Raw genomic sequence first — 23736 nt, 5'->3', positions numbered from 1 at the left:
CATCGTTATCTGTTCCGATTTTGGTAACGGTATCGTTATACCCTATCTGATGGCCGTTACCTTGCCGGGTCAGGCATAATTTGTCACTCACTCGGTAGGCAGCTTTATAGCATCCGAAGGACTAATTATGTCTTCATTTGCTTCCTTACTACTACTTGGAAAATGGTTGCAAGTTGTGCATGGAGTCAGAATTTCATACACATTTTGTAGCATTTGTTAATAGCACAACAAAGATACAAACTTCAACTATGCTTGAGAGCTACCAGGCGTCTCCATCGTAATCAAATCATAAAATAATAAATGCTTAAAGCAGTCATGTAGCACAACCATGATTTGTTTGTTCAATTCTGAGATGATATTTGTGTTGAAAAAATCAAAATCTAGGGCATTTGATTAAACTAATCATAAATGCGAGACACTGTCAGTGAGCAGACAAGGAATTGTGCAGCACTTTAGTACATCAATCAGTCAAGAAAAAAGCTTTTGAAATATTTTGAATGATTATTCACTTTTTTCCAACCGCCAAACTGTATCTTTATGTGATTTGACTACTGTGATATCTTTATGTGATAGATATCTTACAGTGATATCTTTATGTGTATCTTTATGTGATTTGATTCACAAAGCTAAAAATACCACTTCTCGTACTTTGTGCGAACAACAAGTTTGTTTGCAAAACATGCTACCCCGCTATCTACCAGTGCCAAAGAAAAAAGTGTCAAATAATCCCACAAATGGAACGTAATTCTTCATTCATTCGCCACACATGGTACCCGAAGCCACCGTTCATAAGCACGGTTGTATGTTGAATCCTTGCTTTGATCTGAAGCTTTCGCTGGAATGAAACCTTGTTAATATTTATTCAGCGAAGCGAAGAATTATCCACCAGATGCTTATTGGCCACTCGTGACGGACTACCCGTACGGATTTGCAACCCGGGCGCATCTCTACGCAACAACCGAACCCGAGTAAAGCAAAAGGAAAGTACTTCGCCTCAAATGGCATGGTTTGAAATCGAGTGGGACGCCGGTGCACGTACTTCGAATCTTGTGCAGAGGATCTTGCCGCAATATGCTTCCTTTATTTTTACGAGAAGCAGGGTTTACAAGTCTCCGGTCACTGCGAGCTGCACGAAGCAATCAAACAAAGGTTAAACACTTATCATACCAATGAGCACCCTTCAGCCCATCGCAATCAATTCGTTCTGCTGTTGCTTATCCTCTTGTCGGCAAACACCGCTTGTTGCCGCGCTTGAAATCCACCGGGCGTCTCCATCGCTTCGAGCACGTCATGGTTAATAAGCTACTAGCTAGCGCTTGCCGTTCGTTATCGTTTGTATTATATTTTTTTTCTTTTGTTTCGCTTTAGGATATCAGATTAGGGCGATTTCTTTCACAAACGAAACGAAACAAAACCCCTTTTATCCTCGGGTGAAATCGAGCGAACACCCATCGACAGATTGTTTCCCCTGCGAAAGGAACGCCACTTTGATGAAACGCACCGAGCGATGGTTTTGGCGCAGAAGAAAGAAAAAAAAACAAGAAACATATGCACGAAGGTATCAGGAAAAGTAGAACAATCGGAACCTTATCTTGAACCGACACGAATTTCTACTCCACCTTTTTCTGGTTTGATGCTTAGTTTTTTGCTTTGTTTTTGCCTCTCTCTCTCTCACTTTCCAAATGCCAGCACATCCGTTTGTGTGCCGTCCTACGTTTCCGTTCTCAATTCTGTTCACTAAACAGCTGCTTCCGTTCCTGTTGTCATTGCATATTGCTAGAAAGATCTGTGCAGTGTTGTGCAACCGTCTGCCACGGCACACTGAAGGATGCCGGAAGTCCGGAAACTCATCCATGTCAATCTTCGCATGCCCCACCCTAATGCCCCCTTGAGTTCTAACCAACACCCATGCACTTCCGGAGTGGGTGGGCTAAGAAACCGAGAAAGAGCGCTTACAGCGATGTTACTGATGACGAAGATGACGAAGATGGAGCGTTCGACGCTGCCAACCGAGAACATCCAATTTTACTCCCACAGCCCGCGAGAGTTAGTGTAAATACGCTTCACAGCTTCCGGGTGCGCGGGATGTGAGCCCGAAGTTGCACTTCCGGTTCTTTGTGCAAGAAGGAAACCCATCTTCTTCTATTTGCACAGCCGGATTATAGCAAAGTTGAAGCATTTGCTCTACGGCATCTACGATAAATGGTGAGCAGCCGTTTGAGTGCTTTTGCAAAACAGGACGCGTTTGCTGTGCTTTTTTTTAGTTTTTCTTTCTTATGCAAAAGTGCTACTGAGCTTACGGCCCGTTACGAGAGATAATGATAGTGCATTTGGTCTCTTACCACCGGCTAATTGTAGGGGTTTGCGTGTGAATGCGTGTCCTAAATTTCCTTTTAATGGCAATTTGTGGCACTTTCTGCATGATAAACATAAGCCCATTTTAGGAGAGGTATTGCAGAGATAATTGGGACGTGGCGACACAGGAAGAGCCTCAACACGTCGCGCAAATGAGCAACAAAATTAATCATTACCGCTTTAGGAAGCTGAAAGCCCTGCTAGAGGCCTGCTGCATTTCCAACCAACCGTTCGGCCCCGACACGTGCCACTACGGTGACCGTGTGGAGCTTATCTTACCGATTTATTCACGCATCAGACAGATTTTATTAATAAGCGTTTCCTTTCCGGGATATACAGGCTCCCTCGGCATCGGTGCGTATCATCCATCATTTCCACCCACCGGTATCGCCGGGCTTCACTTCCAGCTAATAAACGCAAACAAACAAAAATACCAGTCACACACACATACACACACCACGCATCCGGGGCGAATAGATTTGTTCCGATCGCATGCAGTGGGGATTTATGAAAGCCTCCTCCATCACTACAGGCCCATGGCTCATCAGAATTGATGATGATGATTTAGGACGGCGTGGATGGTGCTGGTGGAGCTCGAAGGCTGCGCTGGAATGTGTGACGTTGCCCGACGAAGCCCGGCAATGCCTTCTTGAGGGTGGCATTTCCGTTTCCATCCCTCGTTCCATCATTCTCGTTTCACGCGATTCGAGACGTTCACGCGCCCGCCCGGAGACGGCATCGACCGGCTCTCGATAGTCGCAGCGTTATTGACATTGGATTGGTGCGAGGGTGGCCGCCAAGCCGCCGCTTCACTCGAGCGTTACATAATGTGTCTTTCGAGCGAGAAAACGTATCAGCACGGATCGGCACGAATTTCGTGAAATTCATCACCCATACCAGCAGAGGCAGGACCCTATCGTGGTCACCAAGGCACACCCCCTAATGATTGGCAGCTTTTGCGTCGGAGTTTACTCGCCACATTTCCGGTGGTCAAGGTTCGGGCAAAATGGTGCTAGGAAGTCATACTCATGCTCCAGAAACGTACCTCCTACTACCCCACAGCGAGTCACCAGTTCTACCGGCAGCTGGTGTGCTTTTGTGCTGTAAAATGCGATAAGAAATTTGCACATTTGCGCGGATCCCCCCCGTGCGACTGCACGGATAAAGGCAACAGAGGCGCTCATCTCACCACGGTCGCGGGCAACAAAAAAGGACAATCAACGGCGAAGAACAGCCAAACGTCGCTTCGTGTGGCATACCGTGAGCGTGGTGTCGTCGTTATCCTTCGCCTTGATGCGAAGGTGGCTTAGAAAATCCAAAGCGGGGGTATGCCAGCGAACGAATGCAACCAATGGGGAATGAAAAACGGAACGTCAACCCGCAGCAATGGAGTTTGAGTCGGGAACGTGCTCGTGTGCACCAAGAAGACAAACTTGCAAGAAGAACCAGAACGCGAAAAGGCACACAAACGTCGGAAAGCGGGCAACCAACCCGGTCATGGGGCGCACGGTATCGATATTACGCCTGAATGTTCACAAGCACAGCTGCAGCAAGCAGATTCAAAAGACGAATTGCACTTTTCTGTACGCCCCCTTCTTCGCTGAACGGTCACCGATGTCGCTGGATGGCACTTTGCTTGGGCGAAGAAGGCGATTCTAGCAGGCCACGGGTGTCCGTTGCCATGACAAAGCGCAACCATTCCAGCGAAATCACTAACACCACGCGATGGCGAAGGAAGCCCCGTCGATGCAGTTCGCTGCGGGCATGAAAGTGTTAAACTAATTTGAAAGCAAGTGCGTCCGCACGGATGTCTGTTTAGCTGGCAGCGTTGTCGCAGCGAAAACTAAATCACGATGCCACCACACACCGTTACACACCCACACTCTCGTAGACGGCTGCGACGCGGCAACACGTAAGGACCTGCGGTGCGATCTACCGTCCTCCGAACACTGGCGCGACCGATGGCTGATAAAAATACACCATCTGACAATTAACATATGATCCCGAACCGGAGTCCACCGAACCAGCCGAAGCTTTCGCCGCTTTCGAACAACATACTATGTGTGTGCGTCGGTATTGCACTCTCTCACCCAACGGGCTGGCGTTTTTCCACGAGAGTCGTGAGAAAATTTAACCACGATGTCGCGTGATGCGAACCGCGGTTCCTCGACCGGTGTTGCTCACTCGCGAGATGAGACGGAGTGTGCACGCAAGAGTCACTCACTCTCACATCTCTCACACTCTGCTCACTCACGCTCACAGTGCAGTGAGCTCTCGCGTCGGCGCAAAAACGTCTCCGAGCGGTCGCTGCCATCGAACGGCATCGGAAAAACGTGACTTTTCAATAGTCAACAACGAAAGTGGTACGCTAGAGTGGCGATACGACCGGACCCGGTTTAAATCGGGTGGAAAGCGATTGCTTCTCACGTGGGGCGCATACGGCCGGAATGAGAGACTGGATCGCCGGTTGCAGCCAGAATGCAGCCAAGGTTCACACATGGCCGAAATGATCGTGCGTGACGGTAGAGGTGTGTGGTACGTGATGCACCTGCAAGATGAACGGGTTCGCCGAGTTTAAGATTCATTTTTTCGAGTATTTGAACTTCAAATTTTAAACCAAAAATTTCTAAATTGTGTCAAACATACGACTATGTCTAATACTTCTAAACACCAGGCGCCTCCATCATGTGACACAACTGTTTTTGTATTGTATTATTAGATAAAACATAGTTTATTATTAGCACATAAATGATGATATTTCATTCCAACGTTTTTTTATGAAAGTTATCTATTTCAAACTATTTGATTTGATATTTTTGTTTTACATATGTACTAAGTTTTATTTGTGAACATATATTTGTATATACCTTAACATATCTTATGGACATTGTTGTAAATTCCTGTAAGATGAACGAGTGCGAAGAGTTTGAGATTTTTTTCAGAAAATTTCAATTGATATTTTAGTCCAAATTAAAGAGAACTTTGTCATGCATACGACTGTGTCCAGTATTACCAAACACCAGGCGTCTCCATCATGTAACAGATGTTTATACGTTGATTACTCGGCAAACCATACTGTTTCATTCTAAATCAATGATCGTGTTTCATTTCAAGGTTTTTTATGATAGCGATATCGAACCATTTGATTTGATATCCTTTTTTTACATCTATCATATATTTTATTTATGAACTTAATAGAATATACCTTATTTAGAGCCTTAGAGCCTTTAAGCCTTAGAGTGTAAAATATTTATAATTAAAACTATATATGAGCTTCAACAAATGTTGTGATCAAATTATCCTCCAGGGAAACACGAGTACATGCTAGTGAAAAAGCATATCCATATATAGCAACCACTATCTCTTAAGTTTCCTAACTCCTACTTTTCTTAACATCCCCTCGCTTTGTCAAATAAATACGGAATGAAATATAATAAATAAGCAAATAAATACTTAATAAAATGAAAAAAAAATGAAGAAAAACATACCATCATTGCAAAAGTATAATATTATACAGAAAAACTTTGGTTTTTAATTCCAAATCGTATTTTAACAGTTTGTCTGTATTTAAAAAAAATGTAAAAAAAATGAATTCACTATTGGTGTTAACCGAAGGTGAATGTTACACAATTAGCTTAGTGCATGCAGCACAACCAAACTGCTTCCATCCTGAAATAATGCACCATCACTCAATGTGCATCACCATCGAAGCTAACGCGTGCATGTTTCCTTGTTAAACATTCTAAACAATTCCCGCATATGTTTGATTTATTGAAGCGAATACGCTACAGGAGAGGATTAAATACAAAAAACTTCGAAACACCGCATGTGCGTGGTACGGGAGGGCCATTTATCAAAACTAAAATAAACAAAACGAAAAGAGAAAAGTGCAAAGGTACACGAACACCAGTTCATAAATGCCTGAGAGAATAGTCACCCTTTCCGGAAGAGGCTACGAAAAAGAGAAAGAAAAAATTAACAACGGCTAAACAAAAATAGCATTTAACTGCTGTAGTGTTTCGCAAAACTGGTGATAGCGTGAAAGCAAAAACATTCCAGTCCATTTAAGCAGCTCATATTTCAAAACATCATCGCTCTCCGTTCGGTAACATCGACTAACAGCATATGGAGCACGACCCAGAAAACGAGTACCAGAGGAAGGTATATCATGTGTCCATGTCCATAACGATTGAAGGGTGAACAACGCAACCAACAGGGTGAAATTTTTATTTGTTTTCAAAAACAGTTTTTATTTCAAAAACAGTGTTTGTTGGGATTATGGCTTCATGCTTTGTTTAGTTAAATTGTCAATACTTCTACTCTTTTGGCTTCATAATGCAGTGCTCTAATTAATTTCGAACACTGTCTATCTAAGCTCTGCAGTGTCCGGACACTAGCGAAATCGGTAGGTTTCCACGGAGCATAAACACACAACACAAATAACTCCCGTGGAATCGATCCATTCGATACACCAAGCTCAGCTGTTTGTTTGATTGGGGCAAAGAAAAACCTCGACACACTACCACGCCTGAAGCGAAACCCCTGCACCCACACACAAATACAGCACAAGGCGGAAAGTGATCCGCTTATGAACAAAGCCATGCTGCGAATGTGGGCCGAATCCTCGGAACTGTCGGTCCGATTTTGCGACGGGAAAGTAAAGTCAACATGGCAACACAATCGCGGGGCCGGACGAACGCTAAATCCTCCACAGCGGTCAAATGAGCCTGCTTTGTGGAGTAAAGTGGCAAAAAGCGCCGGGTGATGGCCCGAGAGGGGAATCCCAAACGCGGAACCACGAAAGGGAAGCGCTAGAAAGTACGGTAGTATTAGCCATTCATAAATACAACACGGAACCGTTCCACTTTGGTCGAACCGTTAAGCCTTGAGCAAATAGTAAGCAAAGGAAATTACACTCATCGACACGCCAAAACACGTACTGGCAGCTGGCAAGGGCAGGGCGGTTCGAAATGACGGACGGAACAGAACGTTAGCATGATATTTGGTAGCGTAACAGATGGTACACACAAAAAAGCCACACCGGAACCAACTAAAACGAGCGGAAAAAAGAAGCTACAATCATGTGAAATCCTTAGCAAATGAGCACCCATATGAACTGCAACTATTGCGTGTGTCTCGCGCTGGCGGAGTGATTGCGTGAAACTATTACAACTTGGTGGGGTCTAAAAATAAACACAAAAATGAATTGACTACGCAGTGCCGTGGGTGAGTGGGTGAAGTGTGGGATAAAAATATCTTGTATAGCATCGTTCCAAGTCGTTCTCCATTCTTGGACGTAGTTTCTGGGATTGAAATGGATTTAAGGTCAACTGAAATGGTATCGTCACTAATGAAGCATCGCATTGATTGAGAAAAAAAAAACAATTCGTTTTTCATTATTATTTAATTAAGGACGGCCAGGTTTGTATAGTTATTTGTGAGCTGAAAGGCATGAAATGAATACACAGTGTTACATGCAAAATTATGTACTTTTATCTCTAGTTGATTGTATTATGTGCTACTATGTGCAAAAATCCCTTGATTGCTCAAATTATCCGTAATCTGTTTTGAAAACTAGTTTGCTAACATCGGAATATGATGTTACGGAACTTCAACAAGTACTAGGCGTCTCCATCGTACATTGCCAGTTTCATGGTTTTCATACAATGTCATGAATACCTCTAAAGCCAATTATTTTCATCTGTCTACTTTGTCATCCTCGAAAACAAGAATCTCTACGTAACGAGTACAAAACAAAATGCAAAAAAATATCCTCTTTCCCTCAAAAAGTATGCTGAAATACCATTCTAACCATCGTACCGTCAGAACATGGAAATACATTGACCAGTTTCATCTAGTGTGGTGGTCACAGTCTCCCAATGGCAAGCCCAACACTAGGCGTGATAGAAAAGTAAATATTTATTCACCGACCACATTCTCTGGACTGCGGAAATTGCCTCTGTCGCGTGTGCAAAAAAAATGAGACAACTCCCCTCTACTTGCCGTGAGACCGTGCAGTCGAACAGGTCAGCCAGCATTATCCATTTACTACGTTTCACAAGCAGCAATACGAAATAGAAGCAACAAAAAAGAAAAATCAGCCCTACCAGGATGATGTGCGAACCGATGCGAGATCAAAGCATGCGGTTGGTAAGCACGAATAGCGCGGCCCATCGATGTAGGCGTTGGAGAAGGCGTGCAGGGCGGGAAAATCGAATCAAAATTGAATCATGGCATACACATTAGGAAAGCAAATGTTGAGATCGGCGATTGTGCTGGGCAGTCTGGAATTACTCACAGGTTCGTCCAGGTTTTTGTTGCGCTATGAAAATTAGCTTTCGTGCGGCGTGTTAGCAAGATGCTGTTTATGCGGCACAAGTCTACAGAGGTTGCGTAGTGTGGGAGGGATATGAAAAATCACTGAAATAATCCACAACTTATAAACGAATATAAGAAAAGCAATACTTTCATGCAGTTCTTTGAATAAAGTTTTAAATATGGAGAAATAAGCAAGACAATGAGAGCCATTATACAACAGAATAGAACAGAAGGATCATACAGTTATTGTTTGTTTAAAATTACTAGAAAAAGCCGTTTGCAAATGTTTCTTTATGTATGTGGAATATTTCATGAGGCTAGTGTACATGTGAGAAGTTAGAAGATATTATTTATTCACAATTTTGAGCTATTAAAAAGATCAATTTTACTGTTCCTTATTCAACCGTTGGCATGCATTATTATTATCACAATTATTATTTTTTATTTATTTTACCGTCTAGTTATCAATTTGTAGTTTAGTCAGAACATTGCTTTCTTCTATGACATAAAAGAAGACTCAATCAGTTGAAAATTAATGCCAGTCTAATTATCGGTAGGTAAAGATAAAATAAGATAAAGACAGAAAGAGGCGGATAAAGACAGATAAATTAAATAGAATTCCCTTCGGAAAAGCTAAAAAAGGATTAAAAACCGAAGCCATTCAAGTTGATCGATGAGCCAACGGATCCATCTTACCGATGTCGCTCGGGTGCACCCAATCGACACCAGTGTGAAGGTGAAAAATGTGCACGAACCGTTCCCGCAATCAATAACGGGCACTCGAGGGTCGAGACATCCGGAGACCGGAATTCATCACCCTGCATTCTGCCCCTCTTCTGCTACTGCTGCTTCAGCAAATCTCCAAATCTCCCCCTAAATTTCGCCAATGTACAAAATGAGCATCGGCTGCATTGGGTTTGCACGGGAAGACCAATATATATATTTTTTTTTCTTTATGTGCTGTGTTTCATTCCGCTGCAAATCTCGCCACTGTGAAAGGGTATGTGTGATAAATTGGACCCTCGAACCCGCAGCTGTTCGGTGTCCGTTTGGCGTCGTTCACCAAAAAATTGACGTCTCGAGCAGCGAGCAAAGAGACGCAGGGCGCGAAAACGACACGAGGACAGGCCCCTCGATCCGTGGCGTGTTAAAAATTTAAAACCAACCCTCCAAAGCAGTCGAAGGAGCGTGACCGAAATTTTTGAAACCGTGCCACTTGCCTTCCCAACCGGTGGCAAGGAATGGCCCGGGCACGTTCAGCTGCGAGAAGGCCGCGATTTTGCTGTCGTTCTTTCCTTTCCTTGCATCCGTTTCGGAATTTTCCATCGGGTGAGACGGAAAGCCATGAGCCTAAACCTGTTGGCGTAGGATCGAGGCTCCGTCGTCGATTCGGACTGGAATTTTCAAGACCTGACCCTGACCCCAAACACCCAACCCGGTATTGGTGCGGTATTGGGCTCATTTTTTTTTGTCATCGCAACAATGAAGCATATGGAGCATAAATTGATTCGAATGTACTCTGCGTAATGCAAGGCGCAGAATGGTGGCAACATTTGTCTGTTTTGACATTTTTCGATTCTTCGCATTCTGGCGTACATGCAGAGATTGTTTCGGGCGGTTGTGCTATGCCCCAGACACTTGTTGCCAGAACCCAACCGGCGAAGTGGTGCTGCTGCTGATGCGGCTCGCCCATTAAATATTCACGGTTATGAATTCACGAGCGATAAACACACTCACCACTCATAAATCAACCACGAAACCGTGGTACGTCGCGAATTTGGCCGAGCTTAACGAGCAAGGCGAAGGATTCGTTGCAAAAAATTTTACAGATTCACTTTGATTTGTTTACCGTCTACCAAAATGCAAGCAAAGAAGCTGCTGTGGAGGAAACATACAGCGGTACGGTAGGCCGTCGAAAGGAAATTGATTTCGTATTCATAAGAACCGCGCGGAACCCAAGACGGCGTGCGGCGTTTTGTTCACTCGCGACACAACCCATTATTTTACCATCTCGGGTGGTTTCGCGCGAACATTGAACAAGAAGTAATTTCATTAAATATTCATCCATTTTTGGGCTGAAATCGATTCCATCCTGTGCGCTGTGCATTCCCTGGCAGACAACGGTTGGAATTCGATGGTAGCAAAAGTTCCGGCTCCACGATCGTTCTAACCATGGCATACCCTCTCTCTCTCTCCTTCCTCTCCCTCTCCCCCTCTCTCTCTCTCTCTCTCTCTCTCTCTTTCTGTCTCGATTACGAAACATCAATCAGACGATTTCGGGCTATAAATAATCGGTACTGACATATTTTGAGTTGATTAACATACCCCGTCTATAACCGGCAAGAGTGCGTTTAATTTTTCGAATGTTTCGCGCGATGAGTAGGCATTGGAAAAATGTTCCAATTTGTTATCTTCTCCTTTCGGTTTGGTGCGGTTTTCTATTCTGTTCTTTAGCGGAGAGAAATTTGTTTGATTGTTTGTGCAACCCACCATGACGGGATGTTTGTCAACAAACTATACATTTTTTTGTTACCCATTCCTTAACGCTGCCTAGAGACCGATATGTCTTCATGGTCTTCCGTTAGTCAAGATGCTGCACAAAAATACCTCAAAGCAACAAAACATGGCATCATTCGTGTTTCGAAACTTTTCATATTGCATTTTTTCAGCCGAACGGATGGGTTTGGAAGTCAACTGACTGAATTTCAACTCTGCTCGCTGTCGTCAACGCATTTTAGTTTAACACTGTCTCTGAGATATTAGCTTCCCAAAGGGTGTTCTAATTAGCATGTTCGAACATAAATGGTATTCAATTAATTAAAGAAACTAACGCTTTCCCAAGTAACTTTGATGACTCCCCCAAGGTCCTCATCAGCAATGTACCCTGGCACATTGGTGCACTTTTCCGCTCCACTTTGCGATAAAAAAAAACCACAAAATCATACTTACACTCGAAGTTGCCCTCCTCTTGGTCGCTGGTGTCCTTCTGCTCGTCCATGTTCGCTGGAAACCGACAGGAAAGAAAACCAAACGCTAGAAATCATTCAGCACCACGCTGACGTCACGGATCGAAAATCACGCCCACTCCGCCTCACAATTCGCGCACACTTCAATCGAATGTGACGTTCGATCGCGACCAAACGATCGCGTATACTGACCACTTCGGCAACACCGACAAAGCAGGCAATCGCGCAGGCAGGAAGAGGACGTCGCAGTACCATCGAGTTGGGCCGAAGTTGGTGCCCCCGAGGATGCCGCTTTTCCGAGCCACTGTTGCTTCGAACGCCACAGCCCTTTGTGGGCCATCTGTGGCGTCGGTTGTCGCCATTGGTTGGCAGCACTGGCCATCGTTGTGTCAAGAGAGAGATAGTCGACCCGCAGCGTGTTCCCACCATCACCAGCACCGGGTGGACTCGCAGGTGCAGCTGATCCGTTAAATGGAGGACTCGCCAGTGACGAGCCCACGGTCGACGAGCTGCCCGTCGTTGAAGCGGGTTCGTCCGGTTCGACCGGGATGGCCGTGAATCCACGCGAGGTCCATCGCATCAACGCAATGTCCGGCGGCAGCTGGTGCCCGTCCGCGCTGACCGTACTACTGCTGCGATGACCACGATTCACAAGCTGCATCTCGCTGGTACCTCGCTGGTACTCCGATTCTTCACTCGATCGAGACGATCAGCCACCACCGTCGAAGCGGCCAACATACATTCGGCAACACACACACGTCACGCACTATGTTTGTTGCTGCACTTGCGACACGCGGTAAAACACCACTTGGCACTGGTTTGCGGGATGGACGCGCGCCTGAAAAGACCTGTGGCCAGGACGACCCACTAGCCGTGCAATGGCCCCAACACCGACCGGTGATTGTTGTTATTAACCGAACGTTACTCCACCACCGGCAAGGACACACTCGGCAACGTGGCGCGCGTCAACACCACCCGCGAATCAAATCCGCCCGCGCTCGCGCGTCGATTCGCGCGGACCACCGTGCGGTGCGTTTATAATTGGATTGCATCCAAAAATAAACATCCACTGTTGGCCGGGCGTACGCGCTGGGAGTGAGCAACGGACGGTGAAGGGCGCATGCGGCCAAAGGGCACATTGGGAGACCTCGAAGGCGATACAGCGTGCCAGCCGATGGAAGAGCCGTTACGCGAACGCATTATGACAGCTATCGAGCCGTCAAACCAGTGCACTGAACTACTGGGGCGGGAGTAAGCTGTAGTGTTTCCTTGAAACCGGAAACGAAGGATGCGTTGCCCAAGGTCGATGCTGGCGTACCGAATCCGTTACCGAAATCTTCCCTCACTGTGGTGCCGCAAGAGTATATCTTATTTTGAGGTTTTAGAGACGCACTGTTTGCAATGAGCTCGACATCATTCCAGCGCAGTAGGCCGGTAGGATCAAATGTCAACCTAATGTCAGCCATCGTAAGCATGTAAGCACGTTGCGTGGGGCAAAATTCTAAGCTTATTGCCATTTTCCGATCATTCGGAAGCCCATATGTCCATTGTGCCTCAATATAAAGAAAAAATGAATCTCCATCGCCTTTGCGTATCATAGATGGACAAGAACATAAAGAAGGACGCACTGCAACGAACAATGTCCGCTGCTATTTCAATCTGTCTAGCGAGCTGACCTCCATTTGGCTTCTGAACCACGCGGGATATTGCGATTAGCTAACAACGATTAAGCAATCGAAACGTTACGTTGCATTTTCAACGCAAGTTACTTCATCCGCGCCGTGAATACATTTTTCATGGCACCTATAACAAGTGTCATTTTATGCAAACACATCCCGAAACCCGCATCCGGGCACGACGAATTGAATATGTATGCGCTTCGACCAGCCCTCTCGGCATCTGTTGCTTGCCAATGAATCTCTAGGTGCTCAATGAAAGCCAGCCAGCATCACAGCATCTCCGTATCGGCGTATTAATCAATACACAAATTTGCAAACATCCTCTGAACGCAGCGCACCGCAAAATTGGCACAATGTTTGCCAGCACGCGTGATGTTTGTTTCTTTTCCCTAAACACCCGACGATGCAAAACCCAAGCAACCCCAGGCAACCCCGAGAGGCCATTCACTGCCGCCCGTGCTATCGCCGTCGACGTCTACAAATCAATTTATCCACTGACACTGACACTACGCCATAAACAACGCGCGTTCCCGGCAGCTGCCGGAGTGCATACGAAAGCGGCCGGAGTCAGCACTCCTGCTGCTTTCGCAGATCAGCGCGCGTCCTCGGCCTCCAGACGAGCGAGTCCTGGCACAGCGGGGGTAACTATTAATGGCCGGCGCGATGGAACCGTGAGCACTCCCGCGTAATTAATGAGCCTGACAAATCTTGCGACTTTGCCAAGCAATCTGCGTCTCGTCGGCAGATGGCAGCATGGACCGGTTGTGTGCCAGCGTCCAAGCTGACGGATGCCGGGTGTACGAACGGCATCCGGCAGGAGTTTTGCGAACGTTTGCCGTTGCCTGTTCCAATAAATGATGTCGTAAAAGATCGACAGCCAGGCCCGTGCCATATGCCGATCGATCGTGCCCGTACGATGGATGCGATCGATATGTAGAACAAGTTGTTTGATAGCTACACCAGGCGATGATCAATTGCAGGTGTCGTTTAGTACCGATCGGTGTTCCAAAGCACGCATAGCAAATAGCTGGGAACTTGAACAGATGCTGCTTGCAAATGGTGTTCAAATGAAAGGCAACATTTGCTTCACTCGCGTGATCTGTGACGACTGCGGATGTATCATTGAAAATCTTCCCTAAGCGGCCACCCAGCTAGTAGTCGTGTGTTTGCGCTCTGTCGTTGTTACCGAAACAACCACGGTGCAAGAGAACCAGAGATAAGTACAGAAAAAAAGCGTCATGCGACACGGTGTGGACAGGCTCAAGGTTGTCCATCTCACCACAAATTCGTTGGCACCGTCACCCTGGGTCTGCCAAAGCACCGTAGAAACCTAATCTAAACTCTCAAGTGGCACCCGTAGTGAAGGGTAAAGCGGCCAGAGATACGCTACGGCTTCTAATATTATAAATCCCAAACGACCGTATTTTTTTCACGTTCTGCTGCTTTATTCCACCACCTTCGCGGATTCATTCCCGCCAACATCACGGCGCGTATGGGCGAGCATGAATTCCGCAGCATCACGGTCACGGTCGCGAGATTCATATTCTACGGTTGATGTCCCGGCTAATGGTTTCGAGGTAGCTGAGTCAACGTCCACCGAGTTGACGCGCGAGTACCAGGCGGCTTTGCCACGGCTCGCAGGGTCGTAAATATTCCCCTCTCAACCGTGCACCGACCAGCTTCAGCAGCCTGCACGGATCCTGCTCCGGTGTGGAAATCAAAAAAAAAAGGAAAACACCGACGGGTGACGTTTCTTATTTTGTTTTCCCACGCCAATTAAATTCCCTACCGAGAGGCGGTCTGAAGACGTTTGTGAAACCCATGGGAGAGAAAACAAATGCGCCTGCTACGATCGCTCACACTTTTGATCACGCAGTATGGCGTGTTTTCATGCCCAGCGGGAATCAACGTTTATTATTAACACGTTTTCCTGCGTGGTTTCATCCCACCGGTGCGGTGAATCCCCTTTTGGTTAGCGTTGGCATCAATGGATTCACAGGAAGGCCATCACGAGGCAATTTTGAAGATTAACAGCAGAGCACCTCATTTAGCAAACGATCAAAAAGTTGCCTCGGTTCCGGTCCCAAAGTTGGGGCTTGGTCGAGAGAGTAAAAAAAACGACCCATCGGAACAAACCCCTCACGCCCACAAACGCGCTGACCCCGCTGGCGAGCGTATTCAGAAATATAAAGTTCACAAAATTTCAATACGCTATAAATATATCAACTAACCCTTGCCGCGCTTTCCCGGTTCCTACCATCGCTCGGTCCGGCGCTCGGTGGAAAAATCTCAACCCACGCCGTTTCAGCACCGTCCGGATCGAAGGGCACTGGTGGCGGCGCGAAACAGAAGATGGTACGGTGATTATTGGCTGCCATTATATACATTTTTAATCTTCTCGTGGATGATTTTTTCCTTTTCCATTTTCCTGCCCGAGCAAACCAGTGTTTTCTCCACGCAAGGAAAAACAGCGGCGTGTATTGGAACGATCATCACTCAGCGGATCGCGAACGGCGTGCGTCCATTTCACGCACTTCAAATTGGATTCCTTTCTCGAATTTCCCGAAAGCCTGCCTGCCCGTGCCGGTTGCGTATTCTGACTTCATAAATTATGACGAATCGGGCCTCGGGATTGCGTGCCCCGTCCGGCGTTTTTGAACCATGCACTGAGCGGAACACAACCGTTTGGGCGGCCTTAATCTTCTTTTTCGTCTTATTCTATCGAGCTTCTTTCGCTGTTAGTGTCCCAACGGCACGGCCGCCCACAGCTCCTTCCTTCCTCACAGCCACATGTGCGCTCCCGAACACAGTAACAAAGCACGTGCCGGATGGTGCCGAGTGATTATTTCCGATAACCCGCCGGAACACAGACACGGTCGTACCGGGCAACGTTAAAACGGCAAAAAAAACAAACAACAACAACACTCGCGAAAATCCGTTCCGCTGCGCGAAATCCTCGTGTGCTGCTCGCGACAGACCGAAATCACCGTCCAGCGAGCAATCTCAACGCCACCAAATCCCGGTCCGCACTGACACCTCGCTAAGCGTGCGGGTGGTGTTTCGCCGGCGGATCGGTTCTAGCTGACTGGCCCACCGACCGGTCGATCGGCCGGCCGGTCGTGAGAGAATCCAGCTGACAGGATTGCGAACAAGACAGACCGCCAACCGAGCCCGCGTAGCCTGCTCATCCCGTGTGCGGCCGCTCACACGCAGAGCAAGATCATTCGTCTTCCGAGATTTCGAGACAGGTTCGGATCGTCGGTCGCTGGCGCGCGGAACCGTGCGGTGGACAATACACAACGCTCCCCAACATCATGGGCTATATTTACGCGGCGCGCGAGATCAACTTCCCTAGGCCGCTACAGTACGCTCTTGAAAACGATATTTCTCCTTTTTTCTCTTTCTTCCTCTCTCTATCTCTCCAACTCTCGGAAAACAACGAATTTCCGAGGTGTGATCCTCAGAGAAAGTAGAAACTTTTACGAAACCAGTGCTAGTTTGATGTTTTTGAAAAAGACATTTTACTTATCAACTTCGTGGTCTATGAGACAGGCCATTTATAAACGAAATTTTAGTATGTTCTATGCATTTCCCTCTTACATCTAGGGAATGCTTCCTTTCGTTAGCGCTCGCGATATACATTCTCCGGCACCTGCTCGGTCGGGTCCTTCTTTTCCAGGCCGTGTTTTGTTCTCTGATGCGCCGTAAGCTCCCACTGCTGGAAGAACCGCTCCGAACATGCATCGCACTTGAACGGCCGTTCACCGGTGTGCGCCTTGCGGATGTGCAACTGCAGCTTGTAGTTCCGGCCGTAGTGTTTGTTGCAGTGCGGGCACAAGAAGGGTTGGATGTTTTCGTGCTGCAGCTCGTGCACCCGCCGATCCGTGTACGTTAGGAAGCCCTTATCGCAGTATTTGCATCTCTTCGTGCGCTCGCCCGTGTGCACTTGCTGGTGGTTCCGCAGGTGGGCGCGAGTTTTGAACTGCTTCTGGCACAGATCGCATCCGTACGGCCGCTCGTTCAGATGCGCTATTTCATGCCCCAGCAGGTCAGCTTGGCGTACAAACGTCTTGGAGCACGTTTTGCACTTTAACTTCTTTTCACTGTGCACCTGGCGATGCGATATCAGTGTACTGCTGGTATAGAATCCCTTCTGACAGACGTCACACACGTACGATCGCTCGCGCACGTGCATGCTTTTATTGTGGTTTAGCAGCGCGCTGCGTCCCAAAAATTGGGCGTCACATTTTCGACATTTGAACTTCTTCTCGCGATACGGTTTCGTCTGGTGGTGGACCAGCCACGAGTATTTTGAATACCGTATGTAGCAGATGTCACACTCGTATGGGCGCAAGTTGTTCAAGATACGCTCCTTCCGGTGCACCGCGTTCGAATGCTCTACTAGCGCTGCTTTGGTGGGAAACTGCAAGCCTGGACAACCACAGCATACTCGACCGGACCTCTTGTTCGATTCCTCATTTCCTTCTGCGTCTCCGCTAACCTGCAAATCATCCCCGACACAATCTTCATGCTGCATTGAATAAGGCTCGCTTTTTTCATTCTCACAATCTTCCAACATTTCGATTTCAGCCGATTCAGATTGTTCCAGTTCGTCGGTGTTATATCCCAAGTAACATGACTCTCTGGGCTCCGCCGGCTCGATAACGATATCTTCCACTGTTGCATACTGCTGTTCTTCATTCAGTTCCGTTTCGTCAAGTCTATTCTCCTCGACATCGCTGGATCCTTCATCTGTACACTTGTCATATGTTTCATCATGTTCTGCAATTTCTTCCAACTGTTCATCTTTACAAGGCTCATCATAACTGCAAAGAAAAGATTAATCAGATATGGTGGTTCCATAAACCGGCCCGTGCCGTGACCATTACTTGTTCTGTTTACTGCAATTGAAACGAAGATATTCATCCGATTTAAGACATCGATTTCGGAAGTTAAAGTACGACACAACGGAATCCGAACATTGCGAGCAAATATACCGAGGCAGATCATCTTCACGCGATATGGTCAAACCAGTAAGTGCTTGAAACATGTCTTCCAGGGGCACTTGTTCTACTATTTTGAACAGTGAAAAGTAAGCATCTGCCTCGAGTTGCAAACAAGCACGACATATACTCATTACTGATCGTTAAATAACGTTTCCAATAAAAAACAATTTCATTTGTGCGAAACTCAACGCAATATGCGTATCTGCGGTTTGGTTTAACCAGAATCTGTCTATCTGATGGGCGATTGCTTTTGTTTTGACTTATCTATGCAAGTGACAACCATGTTCCATTAGAATACCCCCTTAATGAAGCGTTTTATAAATTTCAAATATTGAAGCGTTCTAAATATTGTTGCAAAACATTTGTTTACCAAAATTATAAAACACCAGCATTACACCAATCGTTCGATAAATCATATATTTTCCCTAATATTTTTTTATGTTATCTCGTAGTAATCATATCTCCAACAGCAATAATCGAGTCGTTGTTTTATTTGTATATTATAAACTAGTCGTATCGTAAAAGTTTTGTAATTCTTGAAGCACAATCCGCAATCTTTCTGGTCCGCCTAATCGTGTTTCATTTAAAAACGTTTCACTTAATAACGCATCATGGGCACCATCTCTTTGCAATAAAAATATTAGCATGATGATGTTCGTATCATAAAGAATACCTTTTGATATTAAATTATCATGATAAAGTTGTAGTAGCGTTATATTTAAGGAGTAGTACGCCTCATTTTTCAATGCCTCTTGATACTGCGTCATCAATATGGGTTCTTTGAACAGGTTTTTAATAGCCATCATTTGTTTTTTTAATCGTTGCTCTTTATCATATCCTCCTATTGCTATTTGGAATTCTTTAATATGTTTCTCGAAGGTGGTGGACTTGTTATAATGAGCCATAACTACAACATCAGCTTCTTCGGATTGCCCTTCCGAAGAGGTAGTGCTACCTTCATTTATGGTTTTCTTTAAAGCATTGTAAGCACACCTTGCAGCTATCCTAGGAATGGACATTTGCACGTTATACAACAGCTCCTTGAACTCTTCCTTCGAGTAATACATTCGGAAAAATTCCTGCATGATTCCTAAACATCGCTCTCCATTCTCTGATAGCAGCATTCTTTCAGCTACTGTTACAACAGGATCCTTGGACGCCATTTCTTCAAAGAATTGCCACTTTTCATTGTAATTGTCTCCAGAACTCCAATTCGTTTTCAAAAGTTCTTCCAACGTTGTATAGTTGAACACCACAGAGCGACAAATGTCTAGAGCCGTTTTCAACACGTATGCCGCAAACAACATTTTTTCAGCATCCTTCACTACCAAGGGTTGCATTAGTGCATTTACAATAGCATCAATGTCCGCGGCAAGAAAGACAACATCTTCAAAATTGTACGTACTTAAGTTTTCGATCAAAAACACAGACGAAAGATCCATGTTTACATACGCTTTCAATTCAAAACAAACTTTTCTCTGTCACTGCAGCTGTTTGACAGTTGCTATGGTAATTTAGTTTGGCGTTCTCAATTTTTGTTTTGAGTGTAACCAATCCGCCAATATATTGATTCCAAAACCAAAACAAATTACGTTAGTAAGACTAGTTAGTAACATGTTTCAGCTGTTTAAAGTGAATTATTAACATAGAACACTGTTGAGGTAGTTTGTTTTAAATTTATTATACGATGGACATTGCAACACTTCAGAGCCGATTGAATGAAGAATATCTTTTGTTGTGTAGACTTTGTCTAGAATGTGACGATACTGAGTATGTATCTATCTACGACAAGCATGAAAATGAAGCTTTTAGTAAAATAATAAAAACTTGCATCGGTATAAAGGTAAACTCCGCTTTATGGTCTAAAAATGCCACAGTTCAATTTTAATATATGTTCCAAAACTAATTCTAGATTCGAAAAAACGATGGGCTCACACAATTCATTTGCACCAACTGTCGAAATGAGTTAGTAAAATTCTATAAAATTCGAAAAAAATCGTTTGAAGTAGACAAAATACTTCGTGCGCTACGTAGTACAGTATGTAAGACTGATAAAAATGCTTTAAAGGAACGTGACGATGGTGCATCCAAAAAACAACTAGAAATCCGGCTTCAAAAAAATGAAGTCTACCCAAAACAAGAAGATTCTACTGAATCTTTACGAGATGACCATGCTACGATTAACGAAAATTCTATCGATGATCCAACTGCGTTTTCTGAAACGGAAGAAGTTAATTTTGACACTGTTGTAGCAGACGAAGCAGATTGTTTGGATGTTAAAACGCACAAAATAACTATTAAAAACTGTTCAAGCTTACAAACAAATTTAACGGGAATAGTATTAGCAGCGTTTATTTGTTGTGGTTGCAATTCTTCTACAGAATTCGACAGCCAGGAGGACCTGGACGCACACTGCGAAAAGGAGCATAAAAAGTATCGTATCACCGATAATTCGATTCGGCCTTTCGAATGTAATGTATGCTTCCAACGGTTTTTATCCGAGACTCTTCTCAAACATCATAGAGAACGCGCCTACCGGAAGCGACCGTACATCTGTCGATCATGCGCTACTGCTTTCTTTACAAATTCAGCTTTGAAACGCCATGAAAAAATGTGCAATGTCGTTGGGAGTAGTTATACCTGCGAGCAATGCGGCAAGCGGTTTAGACAAATACTTACACTAAATAACCACCGCAAACTGCACCAAACGGAAAAAACCTTTTCTTGTCCCATCTGCGCTAAAACGTTTAAACAAAAGTTTGAGATTCCCATTCACATGATTACGCATACTGGTGAGCAGCCTTACCCATGCGATCAGTGTCCGGCAAGGTTTAAGCGCAAGCAGGCGCTTAAAAATCACCAGCGCCATCATTTAAACCCACGACCGTTCAAATGTACAACGTGTGATGAATGGTTCGGCAGCGCGGCAGCCAGAAAATTTCACCAACAAACTGTCCACGAAGGATTGGACCCATTCCGATGCGAACAATGTGGCATCAGTTACGGGCGTAGGTTACGACTTACACAACATAGAAAAAAATTTCATGGGGATAGTTTGTGACATGTTTAATTGTTGTAATAATTGCATTGGCACTGTGTGATATTAGTTCATTAAACGGGGAGTCCGATCGATTTTCCTTTACTCGTCCTATAATATACACACAGATTTTCATCTGCAAATCACGTTTAATTGACTACCTCGCATCGGAAGGTATTTTTTTAGTGCAAGTTGCTTTTACATAGCCTTCATCCATTGATTTGTCCAGTTCGCAACATAATAGTAAAATTTTGGCTGGGACATAAAATCAAATTCATAATTTATTTCATAATTGAAAAGTAATAGTTGTATTCATAACTCATTCGTCACAGCGACCACATAAACAACAGATACTCGTACATTTGGGAATCGTAAGAAGTGGTTTTATTTAACCAAAATCATATAAGCATTATTTTACAACTTAAAAAATTATTCCAAAGAATTCAAAAAAGTCTAATAACGCTTCCCATTCGTTCACATCTATGCTAAAACCTGAAATTAAGTTTATATATATTCGAAATATATATACATATGTCATGATTTAACCAGCTTGCGTATCCTTAGCATGCTCATCCGAATTCTGTGCCGCCGGGAATATACTGATAAACATATAATCTAAAAATTATATTTATTTCACACTTCGTGAAGTGCTAAACAAATATATTGACCGATCTACTAAACGTTACAACAATGTTAGAAACAGAAACATCAATCCGAATTCTACCGATTGCTGAATTCATTTGCTTGAAAAGATGATGTGTTTGAAAGGATAATTATCTAAAATTAGTGATTACTGATTGCAACTGAACTGATTAAAATGGATCAGTTTATGTATCGGACCCAACAGGATTTTTTTAATGCTTAACCACTAATGACCAACTGAACCCTTTCGTTTTGATTACGGTGTTTCGAGTCATTTATCGGCCACCGTGTGGTAATAGATAAGTGAGGCTTCTAATTTTCGAGTTCCAACATCGCAGAAAGCCATATTCTTTTCATTCAAGAAAAAGAAAAAAATAAAATACGTTCATTAAGAAACTTAAATCATAATAAAAATGATCCTTCCAAATCACAACAATTTCACAATCAATAACATTGTTTCTTCCAAATATTAAAAAAATGGTTCATTCTCTATCACAAACAAAAATCCCAAAGTACGGCTAAAGCGCAAATAGTAAGGATAGAAATTACGCATAAAGCTAAGAACAAATGCTATTAACTTGTTGATTTGAATTTGCAACTAAAAGTACATTTATAAAAAATTCTTGATTCCTATACAAATAATAAGAAGAGCGTCCGTTAATTGCACAACAAGTATAATTTACAATAAAATCAATTTTATCAGTAATACGGGTATCATGGGTACCATTTTCTTTGGTATGGTTCGTTCTTTCGTCTCCGCTGTGCATCTGAAAGTAACTGAAAAAACGACTAGTATATCACCCTCTTGCGGAGTATTACAATGCTTTGGTGTCGCGAGCACGAAACTCGCTTCGATATGCATTTGTCACGATTACCTTGGAAGCTCACTCCTCGATACCATGATGCATCAGGATTCATCTGAAACAAAAACAAAAAGTGAGAAAGACAGAGCGCCAAATTACTGGGGAACAAAGTGGTGGGCATGCAGTAAGCCATCGGCTAGAAACATCACCTTTTCTGTCCCACTCTGGCCGTTTACATAAATACATAACGCACCAGCAACGCATCGAGTCACGTTGAATGCGTCGTGTTTGAGCCACAAAACAGTGCCCCTTCCGCCATCGGCAATCCTGCGCGCCTTCCCGCGGACTCATAATCCCTTCGCTCGCGCGCCTCCCGGATCCTATTACCATCCCTATCCGCCATCAGCGTGGCCAGTAATGTCGCGAGAGCGCACCAAATCACCCCACAGCGTAACAATTCACGATGCCGATGCCCAAGCCACCCTGGACTGGCTGCTCTCCGAGTCAGTTCCTTGCGCTCTGTCAAACTGTTCGGTTGGAAGTACTTCTCGGTGTGCTCGACTACTTGGTACACATTTGCCAGTTCTGGTAGGTCGTCCTGGGCTAGTGTTGATTTTAGGAGGAAGACGCAGTTGGGTGGGGAAGTGAAGCGAGCTTTAGAGGGCGTTAGCGAAGATCGTCCAGATCATTCTCGAATACTTTCTGTGGTGGTGAAGAACCAACGCCAGCCAGGCCAGCCTCCACCTTGTGGAAATCGACCGCGACTGCACGAATCCGGACCGGTGGTGTATTCATTTCAATCCAATTATCCTCGTTCTGGTGCGAGCTTCGCAGTCCTTTCTAGATTTCTCTGAAACCGTTGATCGGCCATACCAAGTTCGTGGTTTTACTAAAGTGACTGAAAAAACGGGTGATACCGATCTCATAACA

At 44.8% G+C, this 23736-nt stretch overlaps 3 protein-coding genes across 3 annotated transcripts in view; 1 reads left to right on the top strand and 2 right to left on the bottom strand.

The window, feature by feature from the left end:
* LOC128731298 (Kv channel-interacting protein 4-like) overlaps positions 1-12300 on the bottom strand; it is a 42141-nt gene extending 29841 nt beyond the window's left edge. The window contains exons 1-2 of the mRNA XM_053824407.1: positions 11832-12300; positions 11623-11676 (exon numbers count right to left, since the gene is read on the bottom strand). Of these exons, the coding sequence (XP_053680382.1) occupies positions 11623-11676; positions 11832-12300 (523 nt within the window). The remainder of the gene's footprint in view (positions 1-11622; positions 11677-11831) is intronic.
* Positions 12301-16858: 4558 nt separating this feature from the next.
* LOC128722058 (zinc finger protein 235-like) lies at positions 16859-19409 on the bottom strand. The gene is made up of 2 exons (XM_053815880.1): positions 19318-19409; positions 16859-18144 (listed from the first exon to the last, which is right to left on the bottom strand). The coding sequence occupies exons 1-2, from the start codon at positions 19407-19409 to the stop codon at positions 16941-16943; spliced, it is 1296 nt and encodes a 431-aa protein (XP_053671855.1). The 3' UTR covers positions 16859-16940.
* A 529-nt stretch (positions 19410-19938) lies between these two features.
* Positions 19939-21385, top strand: LOC128722048 (zinc finger protein 726-like). The gene is made up of 4 exons (XM_053815869.1): positions 19939-19949; positions 20035-20167; positions 20237-20366; positions 20664-21385. Exons 1-4 carry the CDS (start codon positions 19939-19941, stop codon positions 21383-21385), a joined length of 996 nt encoding a protein of 331 aa, XP_053671844.1.
* The last annotated feature ends 2351 nt before the right edge of the window (positions 21386-23736 follow it).

Source organism: Anopheles nili, chromosome 2 (genome assembly GCF_943737925.1).
Source record: "Anopheles nili chromosome 2, idAnoNiliSN_F5_01, whole genome shotgun sequence".
In the NCBI taxonomy this organism is placed as follows: Eukaryota; Metazoa; Arthropoda; class Insecta; order Diptera; family Culicidae; genus Anopheles; species Anopheles nili.
Note: the sequence above shows the minus strand (reverse complement) of the source record. Positions and strands in the feature narration are given on the sequence as shown.

Coding starts and splice junctions, on each gene's coding strand:
- LOC128722058 (XM_053815880.1), bottom strand. CDS start 19,409: ATGCAGGAATTTTTCCGAATGTATTACTCGAAGGAAGAGTTCAAGGAG. Junction 18,145..19,317: donor ATTCCTAGGATAGCTGCAAG/GTGTGCTTACAA, acceptor TTTTCTTTGCAG/TTATGATGAGCCTTGTAAAG.
- LOC128722048 (XM_053815869.1), top strand. Junction 20,168..20,236: donor AAACTTGCATCGGTATAAAG/GTAAACTCCGCT, acceptor AACTAATTCTAG/ATTCGAAAAAACGATGGGCT. Junction 20,367..20,663: donor TGCGCTACGTAGTACAGTAT/GTAAGACTGATA, acceptor TAACGGGAATAG/TATTAGCAGCGTTTATTTGT.